General features: G+C 51.6%; 1 protein-coding gene across 4 annotated transcripts in view; it reads left to right on the top strand.

The window, feature by feature from the left end:
- LOC119964594 overlaps window positions 1–21,373 on the top strand; it is a 189,252-nt gene that overhangs the window by 78,398 nt on the left and 89,481 nt on the right. For all 4 annotated transcript variants that reach the window (XM_038794272.1, XM_038794271.1, XM_038794273.1 and 1 more), the window contains 3 exons: window positions 6,458–6,595; window positions 6,761–6,866; window positions 6,966–7,089. In XM_038794272.1, the coding sequence (XP_038650200.1) occupies window positions 6,458–6,595; window positions 6,761–6,866; window positions 6,966–7,089 (368 nt within the window). The remainder of the gene's footprint in view (window positions 1–6,457; window positions 6,596–6,760; window positions 6,867–6,965; window positions 7,090–21,373) is intronic.

The raw sequence follows: 21,373 nt of genomic DNA, 5'->3' as shown, positions 1-21,373 counted from the left end.
CGCGCAAGCGCACGGTGGTGACCTGCAGCGGACGCTCCGTGCGCGATGGCAGACTCGGATCGCAGACCGACATCGATAATGTAGGCCCCTCTGAGATGGCGCCCGCGGAACCGAGCTGCCTGATCGCTGCCCTGGCCACCCATGAGGCCCCCCCCCGCCGGTGCTCGATTCCCCCCCCCCCCCCACCCCCCCATCTCCCACCAGGGCGGCCACGGACTGAGTCCGCAGCCGTCACCCGAGGTTTCCGACGGCCAACACATGGTTAGAACCACGCTGTCGGGAACTCGGTCAGTTTCGCCCGGAGAGTCGTGGGGGAAAGGGCATCTGTCAATGGACCCCTAGCCACGCCACATGGCAGACCTGGAGTCAGAGAGTCTGGGAGTTTATTGTCCCTTTGTTTTGGAGTACGCCTTGACAATAACAGATGTGAAATTCCACAGAAGAGTGCTGCTCAGGCATGTCCATTCAAGGGAGATCCTTGCTCATCAAAATCCAATTTGTAACTTTCCTGAAAGCTTCGAAGGACTTTTTTATTCATTTACGGGATGTGGGCATCACTGGTTAGGCCGGCATTCATTGCCCATCCCAAGTTGCCCTTCAGAAGGTGGTGGTGAGTTGCCTTCTTGAACCGCTGCAGTCCTTGAGGTACAGGTGAACCCTCTATGCTATTAGGGAGGGAGTTCCAGGATGTTACCCCAGCGACAGTGAAGGAGAGGCGATACATATCCAAGTCAGTGGTGAGTGACTTGGAGAGGAACCTCCAGGTGGTGGGGTTCTCAGGTATTTGCTGCTCTTGTCCTTCTAGATGGTAGTGGTCGTGAGTTTGGAAGGTGTTGCCGAAGGAACCTTGGTGAGTTACTGGAGTGCATCCTGTAGATGGTACACATGGCTGCCAATGTTCGTCAGTGGTGCAGGGTTTTAATGTTTATTGAAGGAGGAGCAATCAAGCAGGCTGCTTTGTCCTAGATGGTGTTAAGCTTCTTGTGTGTTGTTGGAGCTGCATTCATCCAGGCAAGTGGAGAGTGTTCCATTGCACTTCTGACTTGTGCCTTGTAGACGGTGGACAGGCTTTGGGAGGCCAGGAGTTGAGTTACTCATCTTAGGATTCCTAGTCTTTGACCTGCCCTAGTAGACACAGTATTAATGTGGCTAGTCCAGTTCAGTTTCTGATCAATGGTAACCCCCAGGATGTTGATTGTGGGGGATTCAGCGATGGTAATGTCATTCAGTGTCAAGGAGCGGTGGTTAGATCCTCTCTTGTAGGAGATTGTCATGCCTGGCACTTGTGTGGCACGACTGTAACTTGCCATTTGTCAGCCCAAGCCTGGATATTGTCCAGGTCTTGATACATTTGGACATGGACAGCTTCATTATCTGAGGAGTTGCGAATGGTGCTGAACATTGTGCAGTCATCGCAAACATCTCCACTTCTGACCTTATAATGGAAGGGAGGTCATTGATGAAGCAGTTGAAGATGGTTGGGCCTAGGACACCATCCTGAGGACCTCCTGCAGTGATGTCTTGGAGCTGAGGTGATTGACCTCCAACCACCAACCATCTTCCTTTGTACCAGTTATGACTCCAACTAGCGGAGATGTTTCCCCCTGATTCCCATTGACTCCAGTTTAGCTAGGGCTCCTTGATGCCATACTCACTCAAATGCTGCCTTGGTGTCAAGGGGAGTCATTCTCGCCTCATCTCTGGCATTCAGCTCTTTGCAGATTGTGGTTGAATACAATTCTGCTGCTGCTGATGGCCCACAGCGCCTCATGAATGCTCAGTCTTGAGTTGCTAGATATGTTCAAAGTCTATCCCATTTAGCACGGTGGTAGTGCCACACAACACGATGGAGGGTATCCTCAATTGGAGCGGCACGGTAGCACAGTGGTTAGTACTCTTGCCTCACAGCTCCAGGGTCCCGGGTTCGATTCCCGACTTCGGTCACCGTCTGTGTGGAGTCTGCACATTCTCCCTGAGACTGCATGGGTTTCCTCCGGATGCTCTGGTTTCCTCCCACAAGTCCCGAAAGACGTACTGTTAGGTAATTTGGACATTCTGAATTCTCCCTCTGTGTACCCGAACAGGCGCCGGAATGTGGCGACTAGGGGCTTTTCACAGTAACTTTGTTGCAGTGTTAATGTAAGCCTATTTGTGACAGTAAAATTTATTATTATATGTGAAGATGGGACTTGGTGAGAATCAGGTTAAGTGTGTTTTTCCCTCTTGTTGGTTCCCTTACTATCTGCTGCAGTCCCAATCTAGCAGCTATGTCCTTTCGGACTCGGCCAGCTTGGCCTGTGGTGGTACTACTGAGCCACTCTTGGTGATGGACATTTAAGTCCCCCACCCAGGGCATGTTCTGCACCTTTGCTACTCTCAGTGCTATCTCCAAGTGGTGTTCAACATGGAGGAGTACTGATTCCTCAGCTGGTGACGGCCGATACGTGGTAATCAGCAGGATGTTCCCTTGCCCATGTTTAACCTGAAGCCATGAGGGCAACTCTGTCTCGACTGTATGCCACTGTGTCGCCACCTCTGCTGGATCTGTCCTGCTGGTGAGGCATATCCAGGAATGGTAATAGTGGTGTTTGGAACATTGGCAGGTATGATAGCTTAACTAGTCTGTGAGCTGTACAGGGCGGAGCTGGGGAATGAAGAGGGGGACATGTGACGGTTCTTAGATGAACTGGAATTTCCACAGTTGGAGGAAGAGAAGAGGCAGGCGCTAGAGGAACCTCTGGGCTGAGGGAGATATTGGACAGTATAAGGGGTATGAAGTCAGGGAAGGTCCTGGGGCCCGATGAGAGTTCGCGACGGACCTGGCACCACATCTCTTGGGAGCATTTAATGAGGCGTTGGAGAAGGGGGAGCTGCCAGAGACGATGACGCAGGCAACAATCACATTAATACTAAAAAAGAGAAAGACCCATTGGAATGTGTACGTATAGGCCCATATCATCGTTAAATATAGACATGAGAGTGCTGGCTAAGTTGGTGGTGGGAAGGATGGAAGGTTGTATTCCGGGGGTGGTTGCGGAGGACCAAACACGCTTCGTAAAGGCCAGGCAGCTTTCTAGCAATATAAGGAGGCTGTTAAATGTGATCTTGACCCTGTCGAGAGCTCAGGTACCGGAGGTAGTGGTGTCCATGGATGCGAAGAAGGCATTCGACCAGGTGGAGTGACAGTACCTGTTTTAGGTCCTGGGAAGGTTTGGGTTTGGGCCGAAGTTTGTGGCATGGGTGCACCTGTTATATGTGTCACCGAGGGCAAGTGTGCAGACTAATGACATGGGTTCATAGAACTTTGAACTATACAGGGGAGCCTGCTGTCGCCGGTGTTGTTTGCGCTGGCTATAGAGCCTCTGGCAATGGCTCTTAGGGGGTCGCCAGAGTGGTGAGGGAGTATGAAGGGATGAAGGGAACATCGGGTGTCACTATGTGCAGAAGGCCGACTATTCTATTTTTCGGACCCGCTGGAGAGGATGGGCCTGTTGGGGAAACTTGGGGCGTTCTCAAGATATAAGTTAAATGTCGGGAAAAGCGAAGGTCGCCGGTGGATGAGTCGATGTGGCAAGCCAATTTTTGGAGGATGCCATTTAAGGTGGCCAGAGACAGGTTTAGATACCTGGGCATTCAGGTCGTGAGAGAATGGGCGATGCTACACAAATGGAATTTCACAGAACTGGTGGAGGAGGTTAGGGAGGATCTGAAGAGGTGGGACACATTGCACTTGACTTTGGCAGGGAGGGTCCAAGTGGTGAAGATGAACATCCTGTTCACATTCCAGACACTCCCGATCTTTATAACTAAAGCCCTCTTTTGAAAGCTAGACACAATTATTTCGGACTTTGTATGGTCAGGCAAGGTGCCAAGGGTTAAGAGGTCCCTGTTACAGAGGCAACAGGAAGGGTTGGCGTTGCTGAACCTGCTACATTACTATTGGGCGGAGAACGTGGAGAAGGTGAGGTGATGGTGGGAAAGAGAAGGGGTAGAATGGGTTAGGATGGAGAAGGAATCCTGTAAGGGTTCCTGCTTAAGGGCTATGGTGACGGTGGTGTTGTCAAGGTGCCAAGCAGATACTCGGAGAGCCCTGTGGTGCAGTCCACAGTGAAGATCTGGAACCAGCTGAGGAGGAACTATAGGATAGAGGGGATCATAGAATTTCCAGTGCAGAAGGAGACCATTTAGCCCATCGAATCTGCACCGGGCCTTGGAAAGAGCACCCCACTTAAGCCCAGCCCATCTCCGTAACCCAGTAACCCCACCTAACCTTTTTGGACACTACGGACAATTTATCATGGCCAATCCACCTAACCTGCACATCTTTGGACTGTAGGAGGAAACCTGAGCACCCACGCAGAGAATGTGCAGACCACACACACAGTGAACCAAACCAGGAATCGAACTTGGGATGCTGGAGCTGTGAAGCAATTGTGCTAACCACTGTGCCACTGTGCTGCCCATGTCGGTTAATGCTGTTGTGTGAAAACCACGGTTTTGAGCCGAAGGAGATAGATGCATGTATAGGAAGTGGAGCGAAGTGGAGCTGGTTAAGGTAAGGGATTTGTATCTGGAAGAAGGGTTTTCCAGTATAGATGAATTGAAGGAGAGGGTAGAGCTCCCGAGAGGAAGTGAGTTTAGGTACCTGCAGGTCAGGAACATCGTGCAGAAGGTTTGGAAAGAGTTCCCCAAGTTGCCGAGGTACCTTTTGCTGGAGCGACTTTTGCTTCCAGTTGTGGAAGGGGAGGCAGGCTAAGAGACATATACAGGTGGCTGGGAAGACAGGGAGGTGACCGGGTGGTGAAGATTAAGGAGAAATGGGAGGGGGAGCTGGGAGGGGAAATAAATTGGTGAGTATGGAGTGAGGCGCTGCAAAGGGTAAATGCGACCTCGTGCGCAAGTATGAGTCTGATATAATTCAAGGTGGTACACAGGGTACATATGGTGTGGGCATGAATGAGTGGATTCTTTGAGTGTGAGAAGTATGGGTGGGGACCAGCGAACCACGCACATATGTTCTGGGGCTGCAAAACATTGGAGAGATTGTGGTTGGGAGTGTTCGCGGCACTAGCAAGGATAGTGAGGTCGAGCTGGACCCAATGGTGGCGATAATTGGGATATCGGAGAAGCCGGAGCTGATGGAGGGGAGGAGGGCCGATGTTGTGCCGCCATTCGCCTCTCTGATTGCCCAGTGACGAATTGGAATAGCGGTCGGTAACACCACCGGGGTCAGTGGCCTGGCTGGGTGACTTATATGACTTTCTTTGGCTGGAAAAGATCAAATATGAGTTAAGGGGTTCTACGGAGGGTTTGGAGGCAAGGTGGGGAATGTTCGTGGCCATGTATGAGGAGTTGTTCGTCGCAGGGGGTGAGGGGAGGAGGGGGCGAAAAAGGGGAAAATCTGTACAAACTGTATAGTTGTGTGTTGGGGAGTTTGTTTCCCGAACTGTGTGCGTGTTGTAACTTTTTATATATGTTTGGAATAAAATACAATTTTGAAAAAAGCTACGTAGCGGGTGGGGATAGAGTTGGGGTTGTTCTACTGTGTTGTATGCTATTTTTGTGTTTTGTTTTTTTATTATAATTGGAAAGTGGATTGGGTTGTGAAATGGAGGGGTTTTGTAATCGGACTATGGTCTGTGAATGATCATTGCTTGTGTTCTGTAAATACTTTGAAAATGCCTTGAATAAAAATATTTTAAAATAATATAGGAGCTGTGAACGGATATAGCCTATGTATGCACAGATCCTTTTTTCTGGATGCATGTGTGTGTTTATCACATACAGCATAGTCCAGTATGGTTGTGTCATGTCTATCATGGCTGCATGATTTGTACGCTTTTCAGAATTGCTTGATATCCTGCTTTGAGAAATGGTATTGCAAAGGAATGGGTGTACACTAACTCACCAGAGTTTATCAGTAAGGCCAGAAAAGAGCAGAATCCTAGTAGAAATTAGTTCCTTTTGTAGTCATAGAATCATAGAATTTACAGTGCAGAAGGAGACCATTTGGCCCATTGAGTCTGCACCGGCCCTTAGAAAGAGCACCCCACTTAAGCCCACCCTATCCCCATAACCCAGTAACCCCACCTAACCTTTTTGGACACTAAGGGCAATTTAGCATGGCCGATCCATCTAACCTGCACACCTTTGGACTGTGGGAGGAAATCTGAGCACCCGGAGGAAACCCACGCAGACAGGGGGAGAACATGCAGCCTCTGCACAGTCACCCAAGCCGGGAATCGAACCTGGGACACTGGAGCTGTGAATCAACTGTGCTAACCACTGCTACCATGCCGCCCCCCTGCTCATATTGCATTGTATTTGCCATCCAAAACCTGGAATTTCCAGATTCATGCACTCATTTGCTTGTTTCGATATGGTAAATAAGGAAAAATATATAAATACATCAGTAATAAAATCAAATGATGATTTTTATTGTGAAATCCATTTTTAGTAATTAATGAGAAACACGGCTGTAATGCTCATCCATGCATGAACAATGGAAAGTGTGTTTTGAAACCAGAGAGCACCCTTGGATATGTATGCATTTGCTCCTCGGGATATTCTGGAGACAACTGTCAGTGTGCATCTAGTAAGTACTTCACCAGAAATTTTAATATTTTTAGTTTATGCAAATGATAGATATTTGCTGGTCTCACCGTATTCCTTTTGAATTCTCGATTGCCTGTTCTTTTCTGAATTTTGTTTTGATGAAAGAAAATAGTTTCTAAATTGGCATTTTTATTTCTCTCTGCAGGTGCAAATACTTCTACGTCTTCATTTCTAACTTCTGGGTGCATTGTAGTATTGTTTCTTCTCATTATTATAGGTTGCCTTGTCTACTTGCATTTTTTCAAGGAAAGGTAAAGATTTTCTTGCAATTTAATGTTGCTCTTTTGGAGTGATTTCTCGTCAAGTGTGAGTGTGGAATTACAGTTTAATTTTTTCCTTCAACATTATAGGAGTCATGATAGCACAGAAAAAACAACAAAGATTCGAAAGCCGCATTCAAAAACATCATCCAAAGGTCCCAAGCACAAATCTCCAGATTCCAGTTACGACGATATTGAAATTCCTACAAAAAATGTTTGTAGAAAGCATTCTGATACCCTACAATTACATTAACTATTTATTAAGTACATTTGTGAAATTAACAGAAAGTAAGGGCTCCATCATTTTTCATAACATTGCAAGATTTTTGTTCAGGTGAATAGTATATGAAATGCCAAGCAAGTTCTTTGCAATATTTAAGCTTACGTAGTTCAAACTTCATTTAAAAAAGTAATTTTTGAGTCTTGATGAGTAAAATAATACAACTAAGCACTCAGCGCAAACAATAAATATGGCCACAGAGAACTCCTCAATGAGCCAGTAATGCAAATAATGATGTTAGAATAATACCGTACTGTATTCATCAAAGCTTCTTTATTCACACCACATTCTCAATTTTCACCTGGCATACACCCTCTTTTTTGCTAACCTACCAGACTTATGATACTAGACGAGTGCTTTAAACTAAAATCTACTCCAAAATCTTCCCAAGTCCTCTACATCCCTTCAACTAACCTACCCTTTTTTTTCATAACCTATGTCCAAACGAGACTTACACTGTCAGGGATCTCGTATTCCCAGAAACCTTGAGGGAATAAATGCTTCCCCGCTAGGGGCAACTTGAGCACTTCTGGTATAAAGCTCACTCGGTTTGGTAGGGCCAAGTGCTGTGTATCCAGGGTTCTTGAAATAAACCGTTATTATTTCACTTAACTCAGTGTGAACTCCCCCTTCTTACAAAACTTTTTATCTCATTGGATAGATCCCGTATATACAACATGATAGAGCATTTGCTATAAAATTGTATTTACAGCACTTATCCTAAGGAAACGTCCAATTTTTCTAGGATCAGAGACCCTTCCGTGCATACCTAATTTAGAAATAAAGGGCACGATCTAATGGAAAATTTTCTTTTTTTTAATATATTTTTAATAATATATTTAAAACATTAACATGGTAAAATAAACATTTCCCCACCCGACCCATTCCTCACACACCTCAACTATCTAACACCTATCCGCCTTCCCCCGGAATGCTGCATCTGCTCACATTTTAATTTTCTCCGAGAAAGTCGACGAACGGCTGCCACCTCTGAGAGAACCCCAACATTGACCCTCTTAAGGCAAACTTTATTTTCTCGAGACTGTGAAACCCAGCCATGTCACTGACCCAGGTCTCTACACTCGGGGGCTTCGAGTCCCTCCATATTAAAAGGATCCGTCTCCGGGCTACCAGGGAGGCGAAGGCCAAAACGGCGGCCTCTTTCACTCCCTGAACTCCCGGATCTTCTGACACTCCAAAGATCGCTACCTCTGGACTCGGCACCACCCAAGTTCTGAGCACCGTGGACATTGCCTTTGCAAACCCCTGCCAAAAGCCCCTGAGCTTCGGGCATGCCCAGAGCATGTGGACATGGTTTGCTGGGTGATGTACCATCAATTCGACTCAAGACACATTTAGGATCCGAACTGTGGCTTTAATCAGCTAGTTGTTAGCCCGGTGGTCGACGACCGAGAATGGTCGACCGCCGGGAACTCTGGGTACTTATACCCCACCTCGGAGGCGGGGCCTACTTGCCTCTCGACCAATTGGAGAGCAGTCACATGACTAGTCCCAACCAATCGGACGAGAGGCACATGACCAGCCAGAGCCTATGGAAAGCCAGTGCTCTGCACCAATGGCAGTGCTCATATCCATACCACCACATTCACCCCTTGTGGAGAAAGAAGGCGGGGGTGGGTGTGGAGAAAGAAGGCGGGGGTGGGTGTAAGTGGGAGAGAGAGGGGGGGGTCCGAGAACTGGTGGTATGAGCAACGAAAATCGATAGGGGTGAGCTGCCCACTGGCTCGTGGCAAAACAATACTACTACTACTAATAACAACAATATAACACAAAAATGGCCAATAAAAGTCACATGGCCGCATCAGATGGAGACGATCAGCCTGTTGGGTGCCCATGATCTGGTGTTCTGGAGGACCATCGCAGTGGAGCTGGTGGTCGAGCCGATGGTCGTCCTTGCCTCCGGGAGCGTTGGTCGTAGATGTTTCTCCGTACCCCGGGCCGGTGGTGGAGACGCTGTAATCGGGGAAGAGGGGGCATGTGCGCGGGGACGCGGGGGGTGCTGGGGGGAATTGGGGTTGGGGGGGAGGTGTTGGTGTAGGGGGAGAAGGCCGCACGCCAGCGGGTGCCAGGTCCCGAAGCGAGACCGCATCCTGCCGACCGTCGGGATACTCCACGTACGCATATTGCGGGTTGGCGTGGAGTAACTGGACTCGCTCAACCAATGGGTCGGACTTATGCACCCGCACATGCTTCCGGAGCAAGATGGGCCCGGGGGTGGCCAACCAGGTCAGGAGAGGGGATCCTGAGGACGACTTCCTGGGGAAAACAAGAAGACGTTCATGAGGTGTTTGATTAGTGGTAGTACAGAGGAGAGACCGGATTGAATGCAGGGCGTCGGGAATGACTTCTTGCCAACGGGGAATAGGGAGATCTCTGGACCGTAGGGCCAGCAGGATGGTCTTCCAAATAGTGCCATTCTCCCGCTCGATCTGACCGTTACCCCAGGGGTTATAACTGGTCGTCCTGCTAGAGGCTATGCCCCTGCTGAGCAGGAACTGACGCAGTTCGTCACTCATAAAAGAGGACCCCCGGTCGCTGTGGATGTACGCGGGGTAACCGAACAGGGAGAAGATGGATAGGAGGGCCTTTATGACGGTTGTTGTGGTCATGTCGGGACAGGGAATGGCGAAAGGGAATCGAGAGTATTTGTCGATAACACTCAAGAAATAAGTGTTACGGTTGTTGGAGGGGAGGGGACCCTTGAAGTCTATACTGAGACGTTCAAAGGGGCGGGATGCCTTGATCAGATACGCTCGTTCGGGGCGGTAGAAGTGCGGTTTGCACTCGGCGCAGACGTGGCAGTCCCTAGTGTTGGTCCTGACTTCCTCGACGGAGTAGGGCAGGTTGCGGGTCTTAATAAAATGGTAGAAACGAGTGACCCCTGGATGGCAGAGGTCCGTGTGGAGGGAGCGGAGGCGGTCAATCTGCGCCCTGGCGCAGGTACCGCGGGACAGTGCATCGGGAGGCTCGTTGAGCTTCCCAGGATGATACAAGATATCGTAGTTGTACGTGGACAACTCGATCCGCCACCGCAAGATCCTGTCATTCTTGATCTTGCCCCTCTGTGCATTGTCGAACGTGAAAGCTACTGACCGTTGGTCTGTGAGGAGGGTAAACCTCCTGCCGGCCAGATAGTGCCTCCAGTATCGCACAGCTTCAACTATGGCCTGTGCCTCCTTTTCCACCGAGGAATGGCGGATTTCGGAAGCGTGGAGGGTTCGTGAAAAGAAGGCCACGGGTCTGCCCGCTTGGTTCAGGGTGGCCGCCAGAGCTACGTCAGACGCGTCGCTCTCGACCTGGAATGGGAGGGACTCGTCGATAGCATGCATCGTGGCCTTTGCAATATCCGCTTTGATGCGGCTAAAGGCCTGGAGGGCCTCCATCGACAGGGGAAAGGAGGTGGACTGGATGAGGGGGCGGGCTTTGTCGGCGTAGTTGGGGACCCACTGGACGTAGTATGAGAAGAAGCCCAGGCAGCGTTTGAGGGATTTGAGGTAGTTGGGGAGGGGAAGTTCCATCAGGGGGCGCATGCGTTCGGGATCGGGGCCGATCACTCCGTTACGCACTACGTAGCCAAGGATGGCTAGACAGTCGGTGCTAAACACGCACTTATCCTTATTGTAAGTTAAATTAAGGTGTTTTGCGGTTCGGAGGAATTTTTGGAGGTTGATGTCGTGGTCCTGCTGGTTGTGGCCGCAGATGGTGACGTTATCGAGATTCGGGAAGCTGGCCCGTAAACCGTGCTTGTCGACCATTCGGTCCATCTCCCGTTGGAATACCGAGACTCCATTTGTGACACTGAATGGAACCCTGAGGAAGTGGTAGAGGCGCCCATCTGCCTCAAACGCGGTGTACTTTTGGTCACTCGCGCGGATGGGGAGCTGGTGGTAGGCGGACTTAAGGTCCACCGTGGAGAAGACTTTGTACTTCGCGATCCTGTTAACCAGGTCGGAAATACGGGGGAGAGGATACGCGTCCAGCTGCGTAAACCTGTTGATGGTCTGACTGTAATCGATGACCATCCGGTTTTTCTCCCCAGTCCGAACTACCAGCACTTGGGCTCGCCAGGGACTGTTGCTGGCCTCGATAACTCCTTCCTTAAGGAGCCTCTGGACCTCAGACCTGATGAAGGTCCAGTCCTGGGCACTGTATCGTCTGCTCCGAGTGGCGACAGGTTTACAATCTGGGGTGAGATTAGCAAACAAGGAAGGGGGGTCCACTTTGAGGGACGCGAGGCTGCAAACAGTAAGAGGGGGAATAGGGCCGCCGAATTGAAAGGTCAAGCTCTGCAGGTTGCACTGGAAGTCCAGGCCCAAGAGTGCCGGAGCGCATAGAAGGGGGAGAATGAGGAGTTTGAAATTTTTGAAAACCCTCCCCTGGACCGTGAGGTCCGCAATGCAGCACCCGGTGATTTGGACGGAATGCGAACCTGAGGCCAATTCAGTTTTATGTTTAACTGGGTGGATGGGGAGCGCGCAGCGTCTTACCGTGTCGGGGTGGACGAAACTTTCCGTGCTCCCGAAGTCCAGCAGGCATCTTGTTTTGTGTCCGTTGAGCTGAACCGTTGTTGTAGTCTTGGCGAGCGAGCGTGGTTGGGACTGGTCGAGCTTGATGGAAGCCAGTCGTGGTGAGAGTTCCAGATCCTCTTCAGTGGTAGAGTAGTCGCTTGCAGGGCCTTCCGAGTTGGCCCAAGATGGCGGCGCCGAGGACCCGCACATGGAGTCGGGGTCCCAAGATGCCGGCACCCAGGACCCGCACATGGCGTCCGGGGCCCAAGATGGCAACGCCCGTGGGAGCCTCTTGGTGGCTGGGGGCAGTGTCAGCGGCGTCCGCGAGCCGGTCGGGGCAGCTGGGGTCGCGGGTCGGGAGAACCGTGGGGCCGTTGCGGGAGCCGGGAGGCGGGCCGGAGAGGTTGGTGCATGGCGTGGGGCCCTGGGAGGGCCCGGGGGGGGGGGGGGGGGGGGATCCACGGTCACTGCGCAGGACAGCAGCGACCGACTTGGTCTGGCAGACCACCGTGTATTGGCCCTTCTTCCCACAGCTCTTACACAGAGCGGAGCGGGCCGGGCAGCGAGGGCAGGGGAGCTTTGAGAGGCCACAGAAATAGCAACGGGGCCACGCTAGTTTGTCGGAGCGACCTGCGGCGCAGGCTTGGGGGGGGGTCGGAGTCCACGGAGCATGGGGGTGGCGCATGCCATGAAGTCCAGGGGGTTGCTGCGCGGCCGGGGGCGTATGCGCGGGCGTTCAGGTCAGCAACCTCCAGGGAGGTTGCAAGAGTCCGTGCCTCAGCTAGGCTGAGGGTGTTCTTCTCTAGCAATCATTGGCGGATAGAAGGAGACTGTATGCCAGCAACGTAAGCGTCTCTGATTAGAAGTTCCATGTGCTCCGTCGCCGAAACTTGGAGACATGCGCACGTTCTCCCTAGAGCTGCGAGGGCCTGGTAAAACTCATCGAGGGACTCACCAGGGAACTGTTGTCTGGTCGTCAGGAGATGCCGTGCGTATGCTTCGTTGACCGGCCGGAGAAAGTGTCCTTTGAGAATCTCCATGGCCGCATCAAAGTCGCTTTCGTCCTCGATCATTGCGTAGACCGATGTGCCCACACATGAGTGGAGGATGTGGAGTTTCTGCTCCTTGGTGGGCTTGCCGGCTGCAGTCGTCAGGTAGCTATTAAAACACGCCTGCCAGTGTTTTAAAATTGCAGACGCATTTGCAGCATGCGGGCTGGTACGGAGGCAGTCAGGCTTGATGCGAAGCTCCATTCCAAAATTCTAGCTGATTATATTGATGTACCATCAATTCGACTCAAGACACATTTAGGATCCGAACTGTGGCTTTAATCAGCTAGTTGTTAGCCCGGTGGTCGACTACAGAGAATGGGAACGCTGGGCACTTATACCCCGCCTCAGAGGCGGGGCCTACTTGCCTCTCGACCAATTGGAGAGAAGTCACATGACTAGTCCCAACCAATCGGACGAGAGGCACATCACCAGCCAGAGCCAATGGGAAGCCAGTGCTCTGCACCAATGGCAGTGCTCATATCTATACCACCACACTGGGCTCCCGCGCACCTCACATATCTATCTTCTACCCCGAAAAACGTGCTCATCCTCGCCGCCGTCATGTGTGCTCGGTGGACCACCTTAAATTGTATTAAGCTAAGCCTGGCACATGAGGAGGAGGAGGAATTAACCCTGCTTAGGGCGTCTGACCATAGACCCGCCTCTGTCTCTCCTCCTAGCCCATCCTCCCACTTGCCTTTAAGCTCCTCCACCGGGGTTTCCTCCGCCTCCAACAGCTCCTGGTAGATATCCGACACCTTCCCCTCCCCCATCCAGGTACCAGAAACTACTCTATCCTGCATCCCCCTTGGCGGCAGCAGCGGAAAGGCCGGCACCTGCTTTCTCAGCAAGTCTCGCAGTTGCAAATATCTAAAACCATTCCCTGACGGCGGTTTAAATTTATCCTCCAGTGCCTTCAAGCTGGGAAAGCTTCCATTTGTAAACAGATCCCCCATCCTTCTAATTCCCACCCTCTGCCAGCTCTGGAACCCGCCATCCAGCCTGTCCGGTACAAACCTGTGGATGTTACAAATTGGGGTCCAGACCGACACACCCTCCACCTTGTTATACCTCCTCCATTGCCCCCAGATCCCCAGTGCCACCACTACCACCGGACCTGTGGAGTATCGGGCCGGCAAGAATGGCAGAGGTGCCGTTACCAATGCTCCCAGACCGGTGCCTTTATATGACACCGCTTCCAACCACTCCCATGCCGACCCCTCAGCCATGATATGTTAGCCGCCCAGTCGTAGTTGCAGAGGTTCGGCGGCGCCAGCCCACCCTCCCCCGACTGCGCTCCAACCACATTTCCTTCACCTTTGGGTTTTATTCGCCCAAACAAAGCCTGAGATGATCTTGTTCACCCGCTTGAAAAAGGCCTTAGGCATGAAGATGGGGAGGCACTGAAAGACAAACAGAAATCTAGGGAGGACCATCATTTTAACGGTCTGTACCCTCCCCACCAGTGACAACGGGAGCATGTCCCACCTCTTAAAGTTCCCTTCCATTTGCTCTACGAACCGGGATAGATTAAGCTTATGCAGTGCCTCCCATTTCCGAGCCACCTGGATTCCCAGATAGCGAAAGCTCTTTCCTACCATTCTAAGCGGCAGCTCTCCCAGTCTCTCCTCCTGCCCTCTAGCCTGAATCACAAACACCCTGCTCTTCCCCATGTTCAATTTATACCCCCAAAAATTGCCAAATTCCCCCAAGATCCCCATAACTTGCCCCATCCCCTCCAACGGGTCCAAAATGTACAAAAGCAAATGTTCCGTGTACAGCGAGAGCCAGTGCTCCACCCCCGCCCACCCCGAACCAGCCCCTGCCCTTAGCGCCGTGGCCAGTGGCTCTATAGCTAGAGCAAACAGTAACGGGGAGAGGGGGCACCCTTGCCTCATTCATCGATGTAATTTAAAATGCCCCGACCTCAGCCGGTTCATACGTACGCTCGCTACAGGCTGCTGGTAGAGCAACCGCACCCAGCACTCACCAAACCCAAATCTTCCCAGCACCTCCCACAGGTACTCCCACTCCACCCAATCAAAAGGTTTCCCCGCATCCATCACTACCACCACCTCCGCCTCTCTTCTTTCTGATGGCATCATAATAACATTTAAAAGCCTCCGAACGTTGGCCTTGAGTTGCTTGTCCTTAACGAATCCCGTCTGGTCTTCCCCTATCACCCACAGAACTCAGTCTTCTATCCTTGTGGCCAATATCTTAGCCAACAACTTGGCCTCCACATTCAAAAGCAAGATCGGCCTATATGACCCACACTGCTCGGGATCCTTCTCCCGTTTAAGAATAAGTGAAATCGAGGCCTGCGACATTGTCGGGGGGAGGATTCCCTTCTCTCTAGCCTCGTTAAATGTCCTCACCAGAAGTGGGCTCAACAACTCTGAGAACTCTTATAAAATTCCACCGGGTAGCTGTCCGGCCCCGGAGCTTTGCTCGACTGCATGTCCTCCAGCCCCTTGATAACTTCCTCAATCTCAATTGGGGCCCCCAGCCCCTCCACCAGGTCTTCCTCTACCCTCGGAAACCTCAACTGATCTAGAAATTGTCTCATCCCCTCCACTCCAGCGGGGGTTCCGACTCATATAATTTACTGTAAAAATCCTTTAAAACTTTGTTCAACCCCCTGGGTCCAAGATCGTGTTACCCTCCCTATTCTTCACTCTACCAATCTCCCTGGCCGCCTTTCTCTTCTTAAGCTGTTGCGCCAACATCCTACTCGCCTTTTCCACATACTCATAAACCGCCCCCTTTACCTTCCTCAACTGTTCCACTGCTTTCCCTGTGGTCAGCAACTCAAACTCCATTTACAGCTTCCGCTGCTCCCTCAGGAGCCCCGCGTCCGGGGTCTCTACGTATCTCCTGTCCACCCGGAGTATCTCCTCCACTAATCTCGCCCTCTTTGCCCGTTCCCCCTTTTCCCTGCGGGACCGAATCGAAATTAGCTCCCCTCTAACAACCGCCTTCAGAGCTTCCCAAACTGTCGCTGCAGATACCTCTCCCATGTCATTTGTTTCCAGGTAGTTCTGGATGGACTTATTCACCCGTCCGCAGACCGCTTCATCCACAAGCAACCCACATCCAGTCTCCATAACAGACGTTGCCCTCTCTCCTCACTAACCCACAAATACACCCAATGCAGGGTATGATCTGACACTGCAATTGCTGAGTATTCCGTCCCCGTCACCTTCGGTATTAGCGCCCTGCTCAGAACAAAAAAGTCAATGCGGGAGTAAACCTTATGGACATGAGAAAAAAACGAAAACTCCTTCGCCCTCGCCCATGTCAACCTCCATGGGTCTATACCCCCCCCCCCCCCCCCCCCCCCCCCCCTCCCCCCAATGATCAGGTTATGTGACTCTAAGTCCTGGATTTTGCCTAGCACACGCCTCATAAATTCCACGTCGTCACAGTTCGGAGCACATATATTCACGAGCACCACACGTCGCCCCTCTAACCTGCCACTCACCATTATGTACCTACCCCCCCCCCCCCCCATCTGACACAATCCTCCCAGCCTCAAATGCCACTCGCTTACGAATCAAAATTGCTTCCCCCTGGTCTTTGAGTCCAGCCCTGAGTGGAACACCTGGCTGACCTATCCCTTCCTCAATCTTGTCTGATCTATGACCTTAAGATGTGTCTCTTGTAGCATTGCCACGTCTGCCTTCAGTTGCCTTAGATGCGCGAACACGTGAGCCCTCTTGACCGGCACATTCAGCACTCTCACGTTCCACGTAATCAGCCTGGATGGGGGCCTTCCACCACCCCCCCCCCGCTTAACAGAGAGCTTTCTAACTGTGGTGGTGAACGGGAATTGCCGAGTGTTTCCCAACGGCTGACCCGGCAAGGCTGTCACCAGTATCTAACGTTAATTATATAACTTAATGATGCCCCATAGTCTTCACGCTGGAACTGGCTGCCCCGCCAGCTGATTCGCCTGGATCGCGATTGGCAGCTCCCCACTAATAAGGGGGCAGACAGCAACTCTTGAACAAATCTCACAGAGCAAACCCCAGACAGCACGTAGCCATGCCACCACGCAGGTCTGCCCCACGTCTCGGTGATGCCAACATGGCCTGATTGTTGGACACAGTGCAGCCCAGACGGGATACCCTGTTCTCCCGATGGGGCTGGTCAACAACAGGGCAGCCAGTGCCACCTGGGAGGCACTGGCAGCAGCCATCAGCACAGAGATTACCATCTAGTAACACAAGAAGTTCAACGCCCTCCATCGGGTCACACTGGTTAGTTGGCATCGGCTCCCTGCCACCGGTTCCATCTGCCACCCCTTGGCTGCTGCTCCTGACGACACTGCGGTTGGCAGCGCACCACCACCCCTCCCCCCTGTCGTGTTATTCGCCCTGGGGTAACATGGACTGCAACACAATGCAGATAGACTATAAAGCATACACCAAATGAAGGCTCTGGTTCAATGTGATTTATTGAACTTCTGTAACAATGCACACAGCTGGCTGTGGGTTGACTCTCTACTACTCTATGTAAACTAACTTTAACTATCTAGACCAGGCTAGCTCTGATCCACGTGTAGAAGGTGCTGATTGATATGTACACCCTGACTGTCACTACAGTTGTCACCAGTGGAAAGAGGCGGAGTGCTGATGCCTCATGTGTTTATAGTTGGAAGCCCCCCTCTGGTGTTCTGTCTGGTGATTGCTTGTGTTCTGTCGTGTATGTTGATTGGCTCACCTGGGTGTCTGTCACTGCCTGCTTTTTCCTCATGATGTGCATGGGTGCATATTATGACACCCCCCCCCCCCCCCCAGCTCAATACCAGGCCTGTGCCCCAGCACACCAACCTGTGCACCGCACCCATGCCCAGCGATGGTGCCCATCCTGATCCCCACCATAGCTTCTGAACCCTGCGATGCAGGAAGCCTGCTACTCCTGATGCCTTCTCTCTGTCCCCTCAGAAGAAGTTGGCACGGGATGACAGACGGGAAAGAACCCATTTGGGCAGTGGGGTGCCGAACATCAGAATCCTCAGATTCAGAAACAGCTTCTTCCACGCTATTACCAGACTCCTAAATGACCTCTTATGGACTGTTCTGATCTCTTCACTCATCTTCTCTACTTTTTTTAATAAACATTTTATTGAGGTATTTTGGTATTGTAACAACAAAATAAACAATGTACATGAAACTATAAACATAGTGCAAAAGCCGTCTCCCTTCCTTACAGGTCCCACCTTTATTAACCCCCTACCCTAAACTAACCCCCCCCCCCGCTTCTGCTGACGATTAATTTTCCGCGAAGAAGTCGACGAACGGTTGCCATCTCCGGGCGAACCCTAACATTGATCCTCTCAAGGCGAACTTGATTTTCTACAAACAGAGAAAGCTAGCCATGTCCGATAGCCAGGTCTCCGACCTCGGGGGCTTTGAGTCCCTCCGTGCTAGTAATATCCGCTTCCGGGCTACCATGGAAGCAAAGGCTAGAACGTCTGCTTCTTTCTCTTCCTGCTTCCCGGGTCTTCCGACACCCGGGAAATCGCCACCTCTGGACTCAGCGCCACCCTTGTTTTGAACACCGTGGACATGACATCTGCAAACCCCTGCCAAAATCCGCTAAGCTTCGGACATGTCCAGAACATGTCGCTGGTCCTCTCGTACATTTTGCACAACTATCTTCCACCCCAAAGAATCTGCTTATCTGGGCCACTGTCATGTGAGCCCGATGAACAACCTTGAATTGTATCAGGGTGAGCCTGGCACATGTTGTGGACGCGTTGACTCTACTCAACGCATCAACCCATAGACCATCCACTATCTCTCCTCTCAGCTCCTCCTCCCACTTGCGCTTCTGCTCCTCGGCCTGCATCTCCTCTAACACTATAAGTTCCTTGTAAATGTCAGAGACGCTCCCTCCTCCTACTTCCTCTGGAAACTACCCAGTCTTGAATCCCCCTTAGCGGTAGGAGCAGGAAAGTTGACACCTGTTTACGTAGGAAGTCCCGCACCTGCAGATACCTGCAGCAAGGTAGCATTGTGGTTAGCACAATCGCTTCACAGCTCCAGGGTCCCAGGTTCGATTCCGGCTTGGGCCACTGTCTGTGTGGAGTCTGCACATCCTCCCCGTGTGTGCGTGGGTTTCCTCCGGGTGCTCCGGTTTCCTCCCACAGTCCAAAGATGTGCAGGTTAGGTGGATTGGCCATGATAAATTGCCCTTAGTGTCCGAAATTGCCCTTAGTGTTGCGTGGGGTTACTGGGTTATGGGGATAGGGAGGAGGTGTTGACCTTGGGTAGGGTGCTCTTTCCAAGAGCCGGTGCAGACTCGATGGGCTGAATGGCCTCCTTCTGCACTGTAAATTCTATGTAAATTATATGTAAATTTGTTTCCCCTCGCCAACTGAAACATCTCTTCCAGCGGACTCATACTCGGAAAGCTCCCCTCTATAACCATGTCCGCCATCCTCTCAGTGCCTGCTCTCCGCCATATCCCATGCTGGGAGGCTGGGAGGGCCGAAGGGCCTGTTCCTGTGCTGTAATTTTCTTTGTTCTTTTGTTATATCCGTACACCACCATCCATACTTCCTGGGGCAAACCTGTGATTATTACAGATTGGGGACCAGATCGATGCTCCCTCTGCTCCCACATGTCTCCTCCATTGTGCCCAGACTCTCAGGGCTGCCACCACCATGGGGCTGGTGGAGTACCGTGCCAGCGGGAATGGCAGAGGCACAGTTACCAACGCCCCCAGACTGGTGCCCTTGCATGAAGCCGCCTCCATATGCTCCCATGCCGACCCCTCCCCCACTACCCATTTCCTGATCATGGCTATATTCGCCTTCCAGTAATAGTTACTAAAACTTGGCGGCGCCAGCCCACCCTCTCCCCGACTCCGCTCAAACATTACCATCCTTACTCGCGGGGTCTTGCCCGCCCAAACAAGCCAGTGGTCACTTTGTTGATCAGTTTAAAAAAGGACCGCGGAGTAAAGATGGGGTGACACTGAAATACAAACAAGAATCTTGGGAGGACCGTCATCTTCACCGCCTGCACCCTCCCAGCCAGTGACAACGGAAGTGCATCCCATCTCCGAAAATCATCCTTCATTTTATCAACTAGTCGGGCCAGATTTAATTTATGAAGCCGGTCCCATTCCCACGCCACTTGAATGCCTAGGTACCTAAAGCTTCCCCCTACTAATCTAAACGGCAGCTCCCCCAATCGCCTCTCCTGTCCCCTCGCCTGGACTGCAAACATCTCACTTTTCCCCATGTTTAGCTTATACCCCAAAAACCGGCCAAATTCCCCCAAAATCCTCATGATTTCTTCCATCCCCTCTATTGGGTCCGATACATACAAAAGCAGGACGTCTGCATTGAGTGAGACGCTGTGCTCCACCTTTTCCCCCCCCCCCCCCCCCCTCCCCCCAACCAGCCCCTTGAGAGGCTCAGAGCAATTGCCAACTGTGGTGAATTATAAACACTAATAATCCACACTGTATTGTACAACATGTGTTGAACCTGTACCTTGTACTAGATCATGTGTAGTTGCGCGGCTCTACCCATAGGGGGAGATGAGGAGCTTGTACTGGGCTCCACCCTTGTCTCCGCCCATGGCTCCGCCCATGGCTCCTCCCCCTAACCGGAAGTATAAAGGTTGCTGTTGTGAGCCTGCCTGCCAGTTCACCTTGAGTTCATCTCGTCACAGGCAGGCTCTGTTGTAAGACGATTAAAACCACTGTTCGCTTCTAACCACGTGTCGCGTGAATTGATGGTCTCATCACCAACAGCTCTATCTCTTGCGCGAACAACAGTGGGGAGAGGAGGCATCCCTGCCTCATCCCCCGGTGCAGTCTAAAATAGTCCGATGTTGTCCTATTCATCCGTATGCTTGCCACAGGAGCCTGATACAGCAACCTGACCCAGCCAATAAAGCCCCGCCCAAATCCAAACCATCCCAGTACCTCCCACAGATAATCCCATTCTATCCGATCAAAAGCCTTTTCTGCATCCATTGTGATCACTACCTCCACCTCCCTACCTTCCGGGGGAGCATCATGATCACGTTTAACAACCTTCTCACATTGGCCACCAACTGCCTACCCTTAACAAACCCTGTCTGGTCCTCCCCAATAACATCCGGAACATAATCCTCAATCCTGGAGGACAAAATTTTGGTCAGGAATTTGGCATCCACATTCAACAGGAATATCAGCCTATGGGACCCACGCAGCTCCGGGTTCTTGTCCCGCTTCAGAATCAGCGAAATCGTGTCCTGTGATATCGTCGGGGGCAGCACCCCTCTTTCCCTTGCCTCATTGAACATCCTCATCAACACCGGCCCCAATATCCCAGAGAGCTTTTTATAAAACTCCGCTGGGTACCCGTCCGGCCCCAGGGCTTTACCTGACTGCATGGCCTTCAGACCCTCCACTATCTCGTCCAACCCAATCGGGGCCCCCAGACCTTCTACCACCTTTGGGAAATTCAGCCCCTCCAAGAAGGGCCTCATCCCCTCCAGCCCCAGAGGAGGTTCCGACCTGCACAGCCGACTGTAGAAATCCCTAAACGCCTTATTCACCCCTGCTGAATCTCCAACCAGGTTCCCATCTCCGTCATTTACTTTCCCTATCTCCCTGGTTGCCTCCCTCTTT

The sequence above is a fragment of the Scyliorhinus canicula genome, chromosome 4 (assembly GCF_902713615.1).
Source record: "Scyliorhinus canicula chromosome 4, sScyCan1.1, whole genome shotgun sequence".
In the NCBI taxonomy this organism is placed as follows: domain Eukaryota; kingdom Metazoa; phylum Chordata; class Chondrichthyes; order Carcharhiniformes; family Scyliorhinidae; genus Scyliorhinus; species Scyliorhinus canicula.
The sequence above is the reverse complement of the archived record's forward strand: the minus strand, read 5'-3'. Positions and strand labels throughout refer to the sequence as shown.